The following is a 19,714-nucleotide window of genomic DNA, read 5'->3' as shown; positions in this document are numbered from 1 at the left end:
TGACCTCAATCCTATAGAAAATGTGTGTGACAAAGCGTGTGTGAGCAAAGAGACCTACAAACCTGACTCAATTACACCAGCTCTGTCAGGAGGAATGGGCCAAAATTCACTTATTGTGGGAAGCTTGTGGAAGGCTACCCGAAACATTTGGCCCAAGTTAAACAATTTAAAGGCAATGCTACCAAATACTAATTGAGTGTATGTAAACTTCCAACCTACTGGGAATGTGATGAAAGAAATAAAAGCTGAAATAAATCATTCTCTACTATTATTCTGACATTTCACATTCTTAAAATAAAGTGGTGATCCTAACTGACCTAAGACAGGGAATTTTTACTAGGATTAAATGTCAGAAATTGTGAAAAACTGAGTTTAAATGTATTTGGCTGAGGTGTATGTAAACTTTCAACTTCAACTGTACATGCACACTCATGTTGTTTAAGTTTCGAGATATACTCTAATTGGTGTTTTTAAATAAAAAGAAGAAAAAGTTGATCATATTTAATTTTATTCTTTTTTTACATGGAAACTTATGCTCCTCATATCTAACTGATACAATACGGCAATACCAAGGGCCCTAAATTCAACATGCTAAATTTAGTGATAGTAATAGTGATTTAATTCAATATTTTCTATTATACCTGAGTAGTCTAGTACCTACTCCAAGTTATCTTATCCACCTGTGTTTTAAAGTGAACTAAAAGGACAATGGAGTAGAGAAGAAGCTGAGCTCCTGTTCTGTTGGAGCCATTTTCGCTCTCCTCACTCTCTTCCATTACTGCAGCAGATATCAAAGCTGCTGTTGGTATTCACAGCATTCCCCGAAATGGAGTGTGGCTTTCTGTCTGTTTACAGAGCAAATCTAATGCCGGCTCTAATGTACACAATCTAGTCCACTGCCAGTGTTTAGTGCAAAACCCCTTAAGAATTTTGGCAGTAGTTTCAGACAACTGTGTTCCAGACCAGTTGGCCTTGAGCTAATGTGACTGTCTCCTTTTTCTCAGGGGGGATTTTCGAACAAACAGAGGGACCGGTGCCGCTCGTCAGCCCAGAGGAGCTTGCCTTTAAATTTGCAGTGAACAACATCAACAGAAACAGGACTTTATTGCCCAACACGACGTTAACGTACGACATACAGAGGATTAATATCTACGACAGTTTTGAAGCGTCAAGAAAAGGTGAGTGACGTGCACTTTGTTTGCCCATGGATTGTGGCCAATGGCCACGCTGTGGAATGGATGGAAGCAAGGCGATTGGATGACAGCAGACCATAACAAACCAACCTAAAGGTTTATTGCAAGTCTTTCTGGCAAGGGGTTTCATTGTCAAACTCATAGTGCATTATTATATACCTGGCTGTTATAGATTTTTAATAGTGGTATTTTATTTGATGTTAGTTCATTAACTGCACTCTGAAACCAGGATTTATTCTAGGAGACATATAAGTCTACAACAATTTTGCTTTGTAGTAACAAAACCATTATCCATATAGATTTTTTTTAATAATTCACCAAATACATTATTCAGCTCACTTGTTGAACATCATGAGATGATATGGTGTCTTTCCTAGAGTTAACTCTCTCTCTGTTCTTGCCATTCTAGCCTGTGACCAACTGTCTTTAGGTGTAGTGGCAATATTTGGGCCGTCACATAGCTCGTCCTCAAATGCCGTCCAGTCCATCTGCAATGCGTTGGAAGTGCCACACATCCAGGTGCGATGGAAACATCACCCTATGGACAACAGGGACACATTTTATGCCAACCTGTACCCGGATTACTCTTCTCTCAGCTACGGCATCTTGGATTTGGTGCAGTTCCTGAAGTGGAAAACAGCGACAGTTGTATACGATGACAGTACAGGTGGGAGTATGACGTTTTCTTACCAATGGGTGGGGTGAGTTTCTCGAAAGCTTCGTAGTACTAAGATCAGCTTAAATCCAATCGTCGCGATACAAAGCTTTCCGGAAACTTAGGATTTGTAATACTCTACAGTATATACTTTTGAATTGTGATACTTTTGTCTGATAAATGTGATATGTGTAAGATCAACCACCAAACAACTAAATTACACTTTACAAGAAGCAAAATATTAATTTTGTTAAATGTTCTTGATATGTGTGTGTTGACAGTTGAGTGATATTGTGCGTGGCTGTTAGCTTTCTGATGTTTGTTTCCTAAAGGTCTTATTAGACTACAGGAACTGATAATGGCCCCCTCCAGGTATAACATCAGGCTAAAAATTCGCCAGCTCCCTCTTGATGGTGAGGACACCAGGCCTCTCCTCAAGGAGATGAAGAGAGGACGGGAGTTTCGCATTATTTTCGACTGCAGCCACGAAATGGCTGCACAGATCCTTAAACAGGTGAGAGCCTCACTGGCACTGCCTGGCACTGTTCAGAGCTGACATAATTTAACTGATCAAAGCTACAGTGAGGGAAAAAAGTATTTGATCCCCTGCTGATTTTGTACGTTTGCCCACAAAGAAATTATCAGTGTATAATTTTAATGGTAGGTTTATTTGAACAGTGAGAGACAGAATAACAACAAAAAAATCCAGAAAAATGCATGTCAAAAATGTTATCAATTAATTTGCATTTTAATGAGGGAAATAAGTATTTGACCCCTCTGCAAAACATTACTTAGTACTTGGTGGCAAAACCCTTGTTGGCAATCACAGAGGTCAGACGTTTCTTGTAGTTGGCCACCAGGTTTACACACATCTCAGGAGGGATTTTGTCCCACTCCTCTTTGCAGATCTTCTCCAAGTCATTAAGGTTTCGAGGCTGACATTTGGCAACTCGAACCTTCAGCTCCCTCCACAGATTTTCTATGGGATTAAGGTCTGGAGACTGGCTAGGCTACTCCAGGACCTTAATGTGCTTCTTCTTGAGCCACTCCTTTGTTGCCTTGGCCGTGTATTTTGGGTCATTGTCATGCTGGAATACCCATCCACGACCCATTTTCAATGCCCTAGCTGAGGGAAGGAGGTTCTCACCCATACATGGCCCCGTCCATCGTCCCTTTGATGCAGTGAAGTTGTCCTGTCCCCTTAGCAGAAAAACACCCCCAAAGAATAATGGTTCCACCTCCATGTTTGACGGTGGGGATGGTGTTCTTGGGGTCATAGGCAGCATTCCTCCTACTCCAAACACAGCGAGTTGAGTTGATGCCAAAGAGCTCCATTTTGGTCTCATCTGACCACAACACTTTCACCAGTTGTCCTCTGAATCATTCAGATGTTCATTGGCAAAATTCAGACGGGCATGTATATGTGCTTTCTTGAGCAGGGGGACCTTGCGGGTGCTGCAAGATTTCAGTCCTTCACGGCGTAGTGTGTTACCAATTGTTTTCTTGGTGACTATGGTCCCAGCTGCCTTGAGATCATTGACAAGATCCTCCCGTGTAGTTTTGGGCTGATTCCTCACCGTTCTCATGATCATTGCAACTCCACGAGGTGAGATCTTGCATGGAGCCTCAGGCCGAGGGAGATTGACAGTTCTTTTGTGTTTCTTCCATTTGTAAATAATCGCACTAACTGTTGTCACCTTCTCACCAAGCTGCTTGGCGATGGTCTTGTAGCCCATTCCAGCCTTGTGTAGGTCTACAATCTTGTCCCTGACATCCTTGGAGAGCTCTTTGGTCTTGCCCATGGTGGAGAGTTTGGAATCTGATTGATTGATTGCTTCTGTGGACAGGTGTCTTTTATACAGGTAACAAACTGAGATTGGGAGCACTCCCTTTAAGAGTGTGCTCCTAATCTCAGCTCGTTACCTGTATGAAAGACACCTGGGAGCCAGAAATCTTTCTGATTGAGAGGGGGTCAAATACTTATTTCCCTCATTAAAATGCAAATCAATTTATAACATTTTTGACATGCGTTTTTCTGGATTTTTTTGTTGTTATTCTGTCTCTCACTGTTCAAATAAACCTACCATTAAAATGACAGGCTGATCATTTCTTTGTCAGTGGGCAAACGTACAAAATCAGCAGGGGATCAAATACTTTTTTCCCTCACTGTATAGACAATATCAAATTCACATTCTGCGTTGACATGCATTCTGGAATTTGGCTTATTATTAAGCGGTAATATTGTCTTAGAAAAAATGGTTCTGCTTTTTTGGAAAACGGTATTGCAACAGTGTCAAAATTGAGTTATGTAAATCTGTTTTTCAAAGTAAATATGATGTGTTTTGCTGTGCTTGTTTTGGTTGCCATGATATTTATTGTCTTTTACACTACAGATGAAATGCTGTTATTTGACGTTCTAACTCACACACCAGGAACACTTTGTTGATTTTAATATTGATATTGAAGCACATACTGTGGTTTCTGATGAAAATTACTGAACTTGGCTCATGTATCTTCCACTGTAATTTGCGCAGAGTGGTTACAGATGCATATCAGACCAATAAACTGCAAAATATAGACCGTCACAGATTTATCGCTTACAGTATGTGGTAAGGAGACATGTCTTCTTGAGGCAAAGAATGGCTTTCGAAGAACGTAATCCAAATGCATTTTGACATAAGTAGTTCAGTTTATGTTTGATGTTGTAAAAATGTGTTGATGGTTGAAACAAAATAATATATTCAAAAGATTGCTGGCCTTATGCGTCATTCCCCTTCTGTTAGATATGACTCTTCTGAGGACGAAGAGATATTCAGCAACTCTTGGTAGGATAATGGAGGTTGCGTCAAAAATGTATCTTGTATTTATAAAGCCCTCTTTACAAATAGACATGTATAACACTATTCCAAGCCTTCTGCAGTACCCTACGTTTGAACTTTGATATGGAGTTTGCTGATAGTCCCTGGCCTCCCCACAATGTCCTGCTCTCTACCTGTCTGTCTGCACTCTGTAGCCTGTCTGGCGTTCTCACCTAAAAACAACCTCCCCTCGTCAGTTCATATCCCCCCCTCCAGGTGTAGAGAAAATAAATGGAAAACATGGCAGGACCAGACCTTCTGTCTGGACCTGTCCCAGAGCTATATCCCAGGTGTCTCTTAAAAAGAACTGACCCCTTTAGCGACGGTTCCATCCTGGTAGTACTTTTTGTCACGTTTCTTTAAGTGGCTCGGCCACCGGGGGAGAGAGAGACAGATGGAGGCCAATGAAATGAGGTTGATGAGGATGTAGTAGAGTCAGGTGAGGGACCCAAAACACACAGATCTTAATGTGACTTTGAAATTGCAGGTTATATATAAAAAATCATACGCTCTACTCCCAGCCATTTAATGAAAATTAAATGTGGGTGCTATACTTTCCATAGGCAGGTATTCATCCAACAATAGCAGAGATACTATATCAAAAAATTGTCATGCGTTGGAAATAATTTTTCCCTTCTGACATATAGTATTGATAGTGTCATTAATTTTCTTTGTAGTCGGTAGGTGCGGTAAATGGAGAAGAGACTTCCACTTCCAAAAAACACAGCGACTAATTTGCATAACCTTGGGTATTCTTCACAACAGATGGTACAATTAAACAGGAAATACTGCCGCCATGGGAACGTAGAGGATTTGAATGTAGATTGAGTGAAACAAGTGGTGGTCGTGATGGGGGGATGGTGCAATAGGAGGAACAGATTACTGCACACTTCTTTGATTGAAGGCCCCCTTTCTCCAGGGAGGGAGTCACGTGATCAGAACAATTGCAAACCCTTTAAATGCATGGTGTCAAAAAAGCCCTCAGGCAGCGTAGAATCACAACTTGCTTTTACTTTATTATCCAAGGGTCACATGTGGCGCCATAATTGCAACAAAAACAGCATCACGAACTTGGCAACGACGACACACAGCGATGGTCAATACACTCATTAAGACCTGTGGCTTTTCTCCCATTGCTCCTGAACAGCTTCGATGGTGTTCGCCGTTTGTTTGCCAATGTTTGTTTTGACTGTGGATATTGATTGCAAATTACCCCAGCGTGACACAGTGACCTTCTTCATTGTCTTGTCTCTCCATTCCTCTCTCTTCCTTTCCTCCTCATCTCTCCCTCTCTCTCCCCTACAGGCCCAGACAATGGGAATGATGACAGAGTACTACCACTACATCTTCACCACTCTGGTAATTTACAATGCTTGCTAATGCAAATCGAGTCAAATTTTCCCCCCCATCTCCCCGCCATTAGATTGTTTTGATGAATGCCGCTTAATTGCCGATGGGGGTTTGGATCCGGTACACAATACCAATTTTGTTTGACTAACTGGCAGCGTAATGGAGTCTTCAATAATCCGCCACCTGTAAACACTTCTATCACTGTTAAAGTCAACAGAAGTCTTTGAAAAGGTAGCACAAAGGCAACAGATTGGAAGTAGACGATGGAGAATGCCGTTTGAGAGTTTGATTGAGGAAACATATTCATGCAGATAACCTACAATGAATCTTGAGGGAAGGTAGATTACTGATTAGGCCCATTGTGTATTATGTCAGATTATTTTGGACATCATCCCCCATTGTGAGACATATCGTTAGTGTTTTGATTGTAGAACATGTACAAGCATTTTTCAGTTAGTGCAGCCTTGTCCTTTCTACCCTTTTGAGTGCTGTAGTCTAATGGCCCCTTTTAGCTAGATGTCATTTTGTTCAGAATAAGCACAGGTGTTTACATTTAAAAAACATTTTTTTATTTGAGTCACACCACAATTCGAGTAAGACTTTGGCTCAGGACATTTTGTTCAAGGGTTATACTGTATATGCACATCCTGTGTCCTTTCATCAACAAACTATTCCTAGTTCCACCTTGAATATCCTCTACTGCCATATTGAATTTGGAGGACGTCAGAAACACTAACTCACAGTACAGAAACACATTAATAGGAGACGACGACCTCCCTCGGGTGTGTTATTGGGTCCTGTGCCCAGTCTGTTCACTGCTCCCAGCAGAGTACAAGGCTGGGCAGCACAGATTGAATCTTTCTGTCTGGTGACAAAAGGACAGGGCAGGATTAATACAGTGGTCCCCATGGTGATGGTGCTGTATGTGTTCCTATTGGACAGAACTCTCTTTCTTTCTCTCTCTTGCTATCTGTCTCTCTCTCACACACACACTCACACGCTCGCAAACACGCGCTCACACTGGGGATCAGGAGGATGGGGGCTAGACAGGCCCTAGCATGATGGACTTGGCCAGTCTGTTTTGATAAGACAATATGACATACAGGGCTGGGTGTGATGCGTGTCATCTTTCATGCTCGGCAGCATGGCAACGGCATCGTTCTGCCATGCGTCATCATTTGTGTAGGCCTATCCCAACAAACGTTTTAATAGTACCCAAAGCTGTCTCTGTCACACTGTGTAGGTCTCAACCAAGTGTGAGAGAAACTGGTTGAGTTATTGACGGTCGAGTACTTCAAATATGATATAAAATATACAGATACGCATTTTAGCTTAGTATCTATTTTAAATAACAGTTGCCTGACTTGAGTGCTGCACTGCAGCTACTGTACATAACATTTCTCAAAACATAGGATTTCTTAATGGAATGATATGGGACCGCTAGATTTCGGGGCGGCAGGTACCCTAGTGATTAGAGCATTGGGCCAGTAACCAAAAGCTTGCTGGATCGAATCCCTGAGCTGACAATGTAAAAATCTGTTGTTCTGCCCCTGAACAAGGCAGTTAACCCACTGTCGTCATTGTAAATAACAATTTGTTCTTAAATGACTTCTTAAATAAAAAAGCAGTCATGCCATTTCAAAGATTCTACCTGAAATGATGAATACATATAGGGGCAACAATATTCCTCTTGATAATGTTCATGTTTATCATCCTGGGGACACCAAATTATTAGAGCGTGAACAGGTAATACCAGAATGGTAGTAGGGTAATATAGCAGGAGCCTTGTCCTCTGAAATGAGGCTGTCATGGCTTCAGCCCTTTACACCCTACAGGGTTATCTCCAAGAATCTGTGCTGAGAACCTTCCTTTACTTCCTGTATTAGTGTATTGTCAGTGATATGGAGCGTTCTGAAAGTACCACTGTATGTGTGCTACTGTATATAGTCTAATGTTGATTGACAACTGCAGAGTTTTCAGAATTTCAGAGTTTTCCCAGTCAAGTAAGTGAATTCAAAGTTTAATGCAACTCTCATAAATGTTGCACGTTTAGTTCGAATCCATTACCTGCTGGTATTTTATAGGGTATTTTATACTTCGCAATGGTTGACATTGCCCTCAACAACTCACAATCTTCTAATGGCTGTTTGAATGTGTGCTTGAGTTCTACGATAATTTACAACATCACAACGTCTTGTCAGAACAGATTCGTTTCGTAGTAAACCTGGTGCACATAACCTGAAGAAAATGGTTTCCCACAAATGGCATTTAGTACAACAGGGATTTTTTCTGATCCTCCACGGTAAAACATTTAGTGCCATATGAACCCTACTGCTTGTGGAGAGAAAAAAAGAAACATTTTCTGTATCTGGAGGCAAGCGGTCTTCAGCGTGTGTCTTACACGCTCCCGTTCCCCCAGCACTAACCCCACAGGGTGCTAATGAAATATCTATTATGTTCCTCCAAATGTCTTTTCCGAGGCCCCGTGGCACATTCCAACACGATATGTGTCGACATGTGACTTCACACTTGAGCCGGGATGGCTGCCCTAGAAAAAGAGAAATCTGTGTTTGCATATGGGTTGCGGAGAGACTGTAGCGGCTGCATTATTAATTGGATCCAGCAGATGAAGTGGTTCCCCTTTCAGGCGATGAACGTCGTCTGCCTCATTTACTCAGGGAATATTTAGGATAAGCCACAGCGGCAGAGCACAAAGTAAAAGGTCATGCCTTCAGGTTTTACTTCTGCACAACAACCAGCTAACACAAACCTTAGAGACATAATAAAAGAATCAAAGCACAGTTTTACCTGGTCCCTCTGTATCATGGTAATTCGCATTAAAGGGTTTCGTTTATACTTGCAGTTGGGGTTGTGTATAGTCATGAAGGTTCAGGTTGAATTACATTGGAGGAAGTCAATTTGTAATGCCATGTTAAGGTCAACCTTTCAACATGGTTTCCATCTAGTAGTTTAAGTGAACCTACCTACCATACCAAAATGTCTCTGTGAATGAGACTTAGTGAATGGTTTTAACCACACTGAGAGAGACTGACACCAAAGTCTTGTGTTTGGTTTCATTGACTGAGGCACACACTACACTCGAAACACCAGACCCTTATCCTCCTGACGGCTCAAAGCTCAGTCCTTTATTTCACTTCAATATATCTCCCATTTACCACCCTCTCTATCCCCTCTTTTTATGGGAGCACAAAGAGGCTTCTCTAAAGGCTTCTCTAGCAGTAACAATGAGGCCCCAATCCCAGCCGTCTAAAGCTGAACAAGATCATCTACTCTTTGTTTCATCCCTCTCTTTCTGAAGGACCTCATGGCTATCGACCTAGAGCCCTACCGTTTCTGCGGCGTCAACATGACCGGCTTCCGCATCCTCAACGTGGACAACCCTCAGGTGGCGTCCATCGTTGAGAAGTGGTCCCAAGAGAGGCAGATACCTCCCAAGCCCGACTCGGGTCTCCTGGAGGGGATCATGACGGTATGCTTTTGGTCTTCTGTTGTGGAACTCTGAGGCTGATAATATGCTAAAATCAGCATGAAAGACATCATATTGATATCTATATACTGGGTGTCCTTCACCAGCCCTGCTCTCAAAATGTTATGTCAATAACAACATTTCGTAAGAACATGCATAGAACATTATAGTCCCATCTGTTGTATTACCACTATATTACCACTATTAGTAACAGTATTACTACTATTACTACTACTGCTACGTACCACCAATGATGCTAATAATAATGACAGTGGTGATACTATTGGGTCCTATTATCATCATAACGTCAGATAAGAAGCGCTTGGAAGCAGGAGGGTCACAGTCTACTAAATTCTGAACTGCTTCATTCAATGTATTCAGGGGAGTTCATAATCATTCTCAAATCCCATCACAATGGTCTAAATCCAATAATCACAAATCCCATCCCTGATATTCCAATAAAGCCTCCTTTTACGCTCTAACTTAATAAGCGGGCGTCGCTAATGGGAGATAAAGAGTTATACATGCGCGTGGTATATTCAACATGAATATTATATTGTTGCAATTCCTCGTTTGTTTATCTATTCCTGAAATTTGACTGGGGTTCTGATACACCCACACGGCACTCTCACAGGTCTCATTATTTCTGTATGGAGAAAGAGGGGTTTTATGGAAAGGAGCGCGCTCGCTCCGTGTAGTACGCACTTTTAATTGCTCCCGGAACTCCGTATGAGATAGAATCTAGGTGATACAAACATCAAGGTAGGCGGCCTTTAATTTCGTCTTACTTGCCTGGAAAGCTTCATATCCATATTTACAAAAGGAATTGAGCTCACTTTCTCGGGCATGCTATCTGGAAAATAAGAAAAATCTGAGCGCTTTGATTTCCCTTTGTTAGCTTTTTCTCAAACACTTTTGCTGCTACTGGTGGTAAGGGAGTGGACTCCCCTTGTCCACAGCCGTCAGCTGAAATAATGTCCCCCTTTATTCCAGACAGATGCTGCTCTGACGTACGACGCGGTCCACATCGTGTCCGTCTCCTACCAGCACGCACCACAGATGACGGTCAACTCGCTGCAGTGCCACCGCCACAAGCCATGGCGGTTCGGTGGACGCTTTATGAACTTCATCAAAGAGGTGATGCTGAGCGTTTTGTTTTCATTTGATGTTGATGTTTGAGCTTGTGTGAGGAATCCATATTAGGAAATTGTGGATGCTGTACTGTTGGTCTCTGAATCCATTTGACAAATGCATTTACATTTGGAGAGGAAAGAAACATTGTGTAATGATGGGACATACATCTTACAGACAAAAGCAATGTTATCTGGATAAATCTCTTATTCATGAATAGTGTCTCAAAGTAATGAATTACTCAAAGCTGTGTTAATGTAAACTCTCCAGCTAAATTCCCTGTATTCATAACCTATTTACAGATGGGAAACTCAGTGAGTCATTGTGTCCTATTTATACTGAAAAGGGAAACTGGTGCGCCCTTCTGTGCACTCTGTTCATAATACGTGTACCGACCTTCAGAAGGCCAGAGCCCGGAGTATAAGTGAGCGGAATGTGTTTGCTCCATAGCTCCATCAGTAGCTCCATCATTGCCAGGGGTAACAGACACCTCTCTGTGAGCGTGGAGAAACAGGAGGAGGGCTCTGGTCGGGGGGGGGGGGGCATATCAGTCGATCATAATGATGAGCAGTTATGTGTTTTTTTCTCCCTTGTGTGGAATCAAGCGAAGGAGATGGTCTTTAATTAACACTGTGGTCTGGGGGAAAATGTGTCTGAGGCGTTGGGACGTAAAATGTCATTAAAAAGGAAATTCAGCCGAGTGTGTGTTTGTGATTTTGTGTGTGTGTGTGTGTGTGTGTTTGTATGTGTGCCTTTCCGCCATGGTGTTTGTTTTTACATGTGTGCGTATTCACATGCTTTAATGAATGAGTGTTAATGTGTGGTCGTGTGTGTTTCTCTGCAGTCTCACTGGGAAGGCCTGACTGGGAGGCTGTCGTTCAACAGGACCAGTGGCCTCCGCACAGACTTTGACCTGGACATCATCAGCCTGAAGGAAGAGGGCCTGGAGAAGGTAACACACCTCATTCTGACCACAATGACTTCAACTATCAAACTAACCACACCTTAAAGAAGTATAGTGTTACCTAATAGTTCAGGTTTTCGCTCAGTCTGAGGACATAGCACATGAATGGAAATGTAAAATACATGCTTATTTTCAACAGGGGGATTTTACAGATACACAGGTTTATTTAAACCCTCCACAATACACTATACTCTCTTTCTCGCGTATGACGTAACATTTGTTTTGCATATCCCCTGTTAAATCGTCTAGAGTGAAAATCTGAAATCCGTTCCAGTTTTCTTCTTTAATATGGAACGAATAATGCACAACGGTCTCCATTTGACAGTATAATTTACCTCCTAACAAGGAAGCCAATGGGCTGTTCAAACATAAGCAGAAGTTAATGGATCATAAAGCAAATTGGATGAGGGAAGACAAAGTGTTAATTGCAAGTCTCTAATGGTAATTCAAGTTGTTGCCCAAAATGCTGTTTGCTAATGAGGTGTATAAACCTTACTGTTTTACCCACCAAAGGAAGTCAGAAGTTGGTAATGAAGAAGGAGAATAATAACTTCCTGTGTTATTTTAAAAGGCAGAGTAGCACCCTGCGGACTATAACTGCTTTGTGGTGATATGGGTTTGTCATACGTTATGGAAACATAAACTCGAGATAAGTGCCATTATGACTTCCTCAAGCGCTCCCGTATGGCAGAGCCTGTATGAGCCTGTATAATAGCTAGGACATGTCAGCTCAGAATATCACTGCAGCTCCAGGCTGGAACAACCACAATGCGCCAAACTATTTCCGTATCTCATTCTTCTGCTGTGCTGGGTCTACTGCTGTGTTTGCACATCTCTGAGACTGACTCGTGTGCTAAAACCAGCATGAAAGACACAAAAATGATGTGTGGATAGCTGTATAGGCCTGCTGTGTGTTTTTCTCCATCCCTGGTCTCAAGCATGTTACATATCCCACAATACTCAGTGGATATATCTGTGGAATCGGCTTTAGCTAACTGTTCGAGACTTTTTGGCCTAATCTGCCCTAATTGAATATTAGCCCCAGTTTGAGCTCATACTGGAATTAGGAGAGGTTTCCAGTCAGTGGAAAATTCACTGACATGAATATAAAAGAGGGAAGAAAAAAAGGCAGAAAGCTCTCTTCTCCCTGTAGTTGCACCGGTAAATAACTTTTGAATTGCTTCATTGGCTATGCACATTTAATGAATTGAGTTAATTGGACACAATTAGTAAGATTTTGCTGGCATGCAGAGTGGAAGAAATTGATATTTTTTAAAGCAGCTCTTCTCTTCAGTTGCCTAGTCTTTTTTGGGGGGGCTGTTTCACACAAGCGTTAACTAATATGCTTTTTAAATTCGAGCATACGCTCCTCAGTGGACCAGACAGAAGGACTTTATCAGGTGTTTTTTACACTGGCTGCGATGCAGCGTGTTTGTGTACATTTAAACGGATCCACCTCGAGTGCCAGCCAGCCCTGTGAATATTAAATGGCACTTTGGTAGTTACGCAGAAGGAGAAAGAGAGGAGGATGGCGAGGAGGAGAGTAGGGAAAGCGAGAGACTGCGAAGTCGACATGCAAAATTAGGTCGTTACCGACAGCCTACAGGACTGACTATTTTATGGTAATGATATGTTCCAGAGTCGTCACAACAGTATGGAAGGAGCTTTTTTGCCCGGAAGACGCTACTCGAGTGCAACTCCTTTTATTTGCTCTGATCTTTTTGTATTTATCGTAGTTAGATTACTCAGAGCAGAACTTCTCTGCCAACATTATCAAGCTTTTATATTTCCATTTCCGACAACCTCATGCTGGGCTTTCTTTTCAAAATGAATTGTAGGATTTGTGTTTTGCTACATTCCTAAGGGCACAAAACTGCAAAGATACCAGACCTGAAATAACCATATGATAATCACGCTAGGATGCTTATCTAGTTTGCAATTTTTAATGCTCTGGTTTCTGTATGTGTTTTAACCAGCGAAAGTATGAGATTATGAATCCTAAATGGAAGTTTAAATGGAAGACATTGATCAAGAAATTCAATTTGATTGCTCTCCCACTTTTTCTCCACGTTGCTCACACATACTACACAGGAACTAACAACCTATCCTCTTTTCCTGCATTCAGAAAAGTGCTCCAATTACCTATTGTGTCTGTTATCAGAGAAGAGTTGCAAGTGGAAAGAATGTTTGTTGTAGGAGTTCGACAAGGCTGTGCTCCCTCTTCATTTCAACAATTCATAAGCTATGATATTCACAAGGTATTGGTATTTTTAGAACAAGGCCAACATAGGGGATGACAGGTGACAGTTTGGAGAATCTGACATCTTTTGATACTGAAAAGTTGCGGAAGACACCACAATGTTTTCGTGTTAATCTTAGAGACTACTACTGAATTATATTGTTTAAATTCGATTACATACGAGACAAAATTCTAATTGTTGCATGTTATTTATGTTCCAAACCATAACACCAGGATGAAGTGAAACATAGCCATCATAATTTCATCATTCCCAACAGAACGATTTCATTTCTTAGACTTCTCTCCTACAATGTCAATTCATTTAGAGCCTGCCTCCACATCCCACCACTTCCTCTTTGCACAAACTCTCCCAATAACCTCATGGCGTATAGTGTGTCCAGAGGTGACACAGCCAATCAGCTAATGGAAATGTATCCCGGTGGGCGCTAATGCAGCAAGGTGAGCTTGTGGGAAGTCAGGGTCACGAGTTGCCGCAGTAGAGGTAAAGTCGAGCTCTTACACGCTTTTCATCTTACCGCAGGTGGGGAAGTGGAGTGCGTCCGGAGGTCTCAACATCACCGAGGTCCCCAAGCGGAAAGGGTTGAACATCACAGACTCGCTGGCCAACCGTTCCCTGGTCATCACCACCATCCTGGTAGGTCAGCTGACTTTGATCAGCCCTTCGTGAAAGACACCTTGCCCTGAAAGATGCCCTGTCTCTCTCTCTACCCGTCTGTCTGTCTCTCTCTCTACCCGTCTGTCTGTCTGTCTGTCTCTCTCTCTACCCGTCTGTCTGTCTGTCTGTCTGTCTCTCTCTCTACCCGTCTGTCTGTCTGTCTGTCTCTCTCTCTACCCGTCTGTCTGTCTCTCTCTCTCTCTACCCGTCTCTCTCTCTACCCGTCTCTCTCTCTCTCTACCCGTCTCTCTCTCTCTCTACCCGTCTGTCTCTCTCTCTACCCGTCTGTCTCTCTCTCTACCGTCTGTCTCTCTCTCTACCCGTCTGTCTCTCTCTATACCCGTCTGTCTCTCTCTCTACCCGTCTGTCTCTCTCTCTACCCGTCTGTCTCTCTCTCTACCCGTCTGTCTCTCTGTCTGTCTCTCTCTCTACCCATCTGTCTCTCTCTCTTTACCCGTCTGTCTCTCTCTCTACCCGTCTGTCTCTCTCTCTACCCGTCTGTCTCTCTCTACCCGTCTGTCTCTCTCTATACCCGTCTGTCTCTCTCTACCCGTCTGTCTGTCTGTCTGTCTGTCTGTCTGTCTGTCTGTCTGTCTGTCTCTCTCTACCCGTCTGTCTGTCTGTCTGTCTGTCTGCCTGTCTGTCTGTCTGCATGTCTCGCTCTCTACCTCGTCTGTATGTCTCTCTCTACCCTGTCTGTATGTCTCTCTCTACCCTGTCTGTCTCTCTCTCTTGGTTCTCAAGATTTGAGCTTTTCTGCTTGACAAGCTACTCAAAACATTACCTTAGGGGATGGTACTTTAAATATCAGTGTCTTATCATTCAATATTTTAGAGGGATTGGCTGAGAAACCAATTTTCCCTTGCGAGTTAGTGGCTTGCGAAAGTATTCACCCCCTTGGCATTTTTCCTATTTTGTTGACTTACACCTGGAATTAAAATAGATTTTGGGGGGGATTGTATCATTTGATTTACACAACATTCCACTTTGAAGATGCAAATTATGTTTTCTTGTGAAACAAACAAGAAGACAAAAAAAATGAAAACTTAAGCGTGCATAACTATTCACCCCCCCAAAGTCAATACTTTGTAGAGCCACCTTTTGCAGCAATTACAGCTGAAAGTCTCTTGGGGTATGTCTATGTAAGCTTGGCTCATCGAGCCACTGGGATTTTTGCCCATTTTCAAAGGCAAAACTGCTCCAGCTCCTTCAAAATGGATGAGTTCCGCTGGGGTACAGCAATCTTTAAGTCATACCACAGATTCTCAATTGGATTGAGGTCTGGGCTTTGACTAGGCCATTCCAATACATTTAAATGTTTCTCCTTAAACCACTGGAGTGTTGCTTTAGCACTATGCTTAGGCCATTGTCCTGCAGGAAGGTCTCAAATCTCTGGAAGACAAACAGGTTTCCCTCAATAATTTCCCTTTTTTTAGAGCCATCCATCATTCATTCAATTCTGACCAGTTTCCCCGTCCCTGCCGATGAAAAACATCCCCACAGCATGATGCTGCCACCACCATGCTTCACTGTGGGGATGGTATTTTCGGGGTGATGAGAGGTGTTGGGTTTGCGGAAGACATAGCCTTTTCCTTGATGGCAAAAAAAATCAATTTTAGTTTTATCTGACCAGAGTACCTTCTTCCATATGTTTGGGGAGTCTCCCACATGCCTTTTGGTGAACACCAAACCTGTTTGCTTATTTCTTTCTTTAAGCAATGGCTTTTTTCTAACCACCCTTCCGTAAAGCCCAGCTCTGTGGAGTGTATGGTTTAAAGTGGTCCTATGGACAGATACTCCAATCTCTGGTGTGGAGCTTTGCAGCTCCTTCAGGGTTATCTTTGGTCTCTTTGTTGCCTCTCTGATTAATGCCCTCCTTGCCTGATCTGTGAGTTTTGGTGGGCAGCCCTCTCTTGGCAGGTTTGTTGTGGTGCCATATTCTTTCCATTTTTTAAGAATGGATTTAATGGGACTCCGTAGGATGTTCAAAGTTTCTGAAATTATTTTATAACCCAACCATGATCTGTACTTCTCCACAACTTTATCCCTGACCTGTTTGGAGAGCTCCTTGGTCTTCATGGTGTTGCTTGCTTGGTGGTGCCTCTGGCCTTTCAGAACAGGTGTAAATATACTGAGATCATGTGACAGATCATGGGACATTTAGATTGCACACAGGTGGACTTTATTTAATTAAGTATGTGATTTCTGAAGGTAATTGGATGCACCAGATCTTATTTAGGGGCTTCATAGCAAAGGGGTGAATACATATGCATGCACCACTTTTCCGTTTTACATTTTTTTGAATTTGTTAAACAAATAAAACATTTTCATTTCACTTCAATAATTTGAACTATTTTGTGTGTGTCCATTACATGAAATCCAAATAAATATCAATTTAAATTCCAGGTTGTAATGCAACAAAATAGGAACAACGCTTTTGCAAGGCACTGTATGTATAATTTACATTTGGAAAAATAACATATCCTTTAAACAAAGTCCATGTTAGAAGGTTGAAAAAACATGTTTGGCATTGAGGCCCTCTCCGCTACCACCACTCAGACCGGGAAATGGGAGATATCTGTCAAATTAATCACAGTGAATTAATTGAACACCACCTTGAATTTACCTCGCCAATCTGAATCCAGCTTGGATTGTCAAAGGATGTACTGTCGATCATCATTATGTCATGTTAAGATCACCATGGGGATGTGAGGCACTTGCAATGCAAGGAGCCCATAGAGAACAAGACAGGGAGCCACAATGGACCAGTCTATAAAATATCCACTAATTACATGTTAGGAAATAAACAGGTGTTCTCTCCCACCAGCTTTCCACATTCATTTGCAGATCGTCAATTGTGTATATATAAGCCTGTGAACTGGGAGGTTAGAGGGTCTTTGTGGAGCTATCACCGAGGTGCTGACAATGAACATCCCCACGAGCTTATTCTGGACGGACACACAAGTTATCAACAATTATAAACACTCTCATTAAGTCTGGATTGGAGCGCAAGGCTGTAATTATGACCGAGTGAGGTTTAGAAGAGATATAATCAGTGCCTTCTGGTGCCAACCATGGGGAGTAGCAACTTCAATCACAAAGACAAGAAATAGAACCATAAAACAGGTGGTGTTTAAAGCTGCAGCCAAAAATATATACACAAAATAATAAGATTTATGGTCAGTTTCTTTGAGCCAGATTAAGCCTATTCATGGACTAAAAAACATTTCCAATGGAAATTCCCCATTGGACATGGTTTTCAATCCAGGAGTAGGGTTTAGGTCCAAACCAGCCACTTGCATGGATCACCTGCATCTTTTGATAGTGTGTGATGGTTTAGGGGTATTTTAGGAATCAACACTTTTAGATTGTAAAAGCACGTTGAGAATAGAGCATCCGCAGCACTAATATCAGTGTGTGTTTTTTATCCATTCTGAGCTTAATGACATTGCATCAAACTGATCTCAGCGATCCGCGAATAAGACGTCTGACAGTTTTATGGTGATAACTTCTCGCATTCTACGAAGAGATTAAGATATTTAATGCATTTTCCAGCTCTCACATTAATTGTTTTCACTCCATTGCCTGTAACTGTGTCTGCATATGTCCTTCCCCGTTCTCTTATGTACACCCATGCTGCGCTAGAGAGTGTGAAACTGGTTTAAACACTTTGATTTGAGTCCAAACCTTGGGGAATTTAAAGAGTTGGGAAGGCTAGAAACAGATGGTAATGACTTTTTTCTTTCCCCCTCAACACGCAAACTTTTTGATCAAGATAATTGGACAACTTGAACAAGGTTCACCACTAAGCTCTTGCTTTCTATCTAAATGCATTATAATCAAGTATTCCTTGGTTATCATTTATTTATTAAAGGTAATGTCCTAATTGCAAACGGCCAACTAGCTACATATTAGGATTGCAACCAATTATTTACTTTACATCTATTTCTCTGTCCCTGAGATGGTATTTTGGGTGTAGAAAAGGACATCTGTTAAGTGTCAGACTAGGATGTGTTAAACCTGTTAGACGTGTTTTGATTCTTCCACCAAGACATACCCATCAAGGCATTTACCATCAAGGCAACATGATTTGAAACAATAGTGATTTACATATTTTGTCACAGCATTGTTATAATATACACTACTGTTCAAAAGTTTGGGGTCACTTAGAAATGTCTTTGTTGTTGAAAGAAAAGCAATTTTTTTGTCCGTTAAAATAACATCAAACTGATCAGAAATACAGTGTAGACATTGTTAATGTTGTAAATGACTATTGTAGCTGGAAACTGTTGTTCTGATTTAAAGAAGCAATAAAACTGTAATTCTTTAGACAAGTTGAGTATCTGGAGCATCAGCATTTGTGGGTTTGATTACAGGCTCAAAATGGCCAGAAACAAATAACTTTCTTCTGAAACTCATCAGTCTATTCTTGTTCTGAGAAATGAAGGCTGTTCCATGCGAGACATTGCCAAGAAACTGAAGATCTCGTACAACGCTGTGACCCTACTCCCTTCACAGAACAGCACAAACTGGCTCTAACCAGAATAGAAAGAGGAGTGGGAGGCCCCGGTGCACAACTGAGCAAGAGAAGAAGTACATTAGCGTGTCTAGTTTGAGAAACAGATGCCTCACAAGTCCTCAACTGGCAGCTTCATGAAATAGTACCCGCAAAACACCAGTTTCAACATCAACAGTGAAGAGGTGACTCCGGGATGCTGGCCTTCTAGGCAGAGTTCCTCTGTCCAGTGTCTGTGTTCTTTTTCCCCATCTTAATCTTTTATTTTTATTTGCCAGTCTGAGATATGGCTTTTTCTTTGCAACTCTGCCTAGAAGGCCAGCATCCCGGAGTCGCTTCTTCACTTTTCACATTGAGACTGGTGTTTTGCGGGTATTATTTAATGAAATCTTGCTCAGTTGTGCACCTCCCACACCTCTTTCTATTCTGGTTAGAGCCAGTTTGTGCTGTTCTGTGAAGGGAGTAGTACACAGCGTTGTACGAGATCTTCAGTTTCTTGGCAATTTCTCACATGGAAAAGCCTTCATTTCTCAGAACAAGAATAAACCAACGAGTTTCAGAAGAAATTTCTTTGTTTCTGGCCATTTTGAGCCTGTAATCGAACTCACAAATGCTGATGCTACAGATACTCAACTTGTCTAAAGA

At 41.9% G+C, this 19,714-nt stretch overlaps 1 protein-coding gene across 1 annotated transcript in view; it reads left to right on the top strand.

Annotated features, from left to right (window-relative positions):
- The window catches only part of grik3 (glutamate ionotropic receptor kainate type subunit 3), a 125,391-nt gene that overhangs the window by 66,549 nt on the left and 39,128 nt on the right, over positions 1–19,714 (top strand). Inside the window, exons 2-9 of the mRNA XM_029737840.1 lie at positions 1,005–1,178; positions 1,603–1,860; positions 2,181–2,362; positions 6,012–6,065; positions 9,376–9,546; positions 10,537–10,680; positions 11,519–11,626; positions 14,419–14,532. Coding sequence (XP_029593700.1) covers positions 1,005–1,178; positions 1,603–1,860; positions 2,181–2,362; positions 6,012–6,065; positions 9,376–9,546; positions 10,537–10,680; positions 11,519–11,626; positions 14,419–14,532 — 1,205 coding nt within the window. The remainder of the gene's footprint in view (positions 1–1,004; positions 1,179–1,602; positions 1,861–2,180; positions 2,363–6,011; positions 6,066–9,375; positions 9,547–10,536; positions 10,681–11,518; positions 11,627–14,418; positions 14,533–19,714) is intronic.

Source organism: Salmo trutta, chromosome 37 (assembly GCF_901001165.1).
Source record: "Salmo trutta chromosome 37, fSalTru1.1, whole genome shotgun sequence".
NCBI lineage: Eukaryota > Metazoa > Chordata > Actinopteri > Salmoniformes > Salmonidae > Salmo > Salmo trutta.
This window is presented reverse-complemented; position numbering and strand designations above follow the sequence as displayed.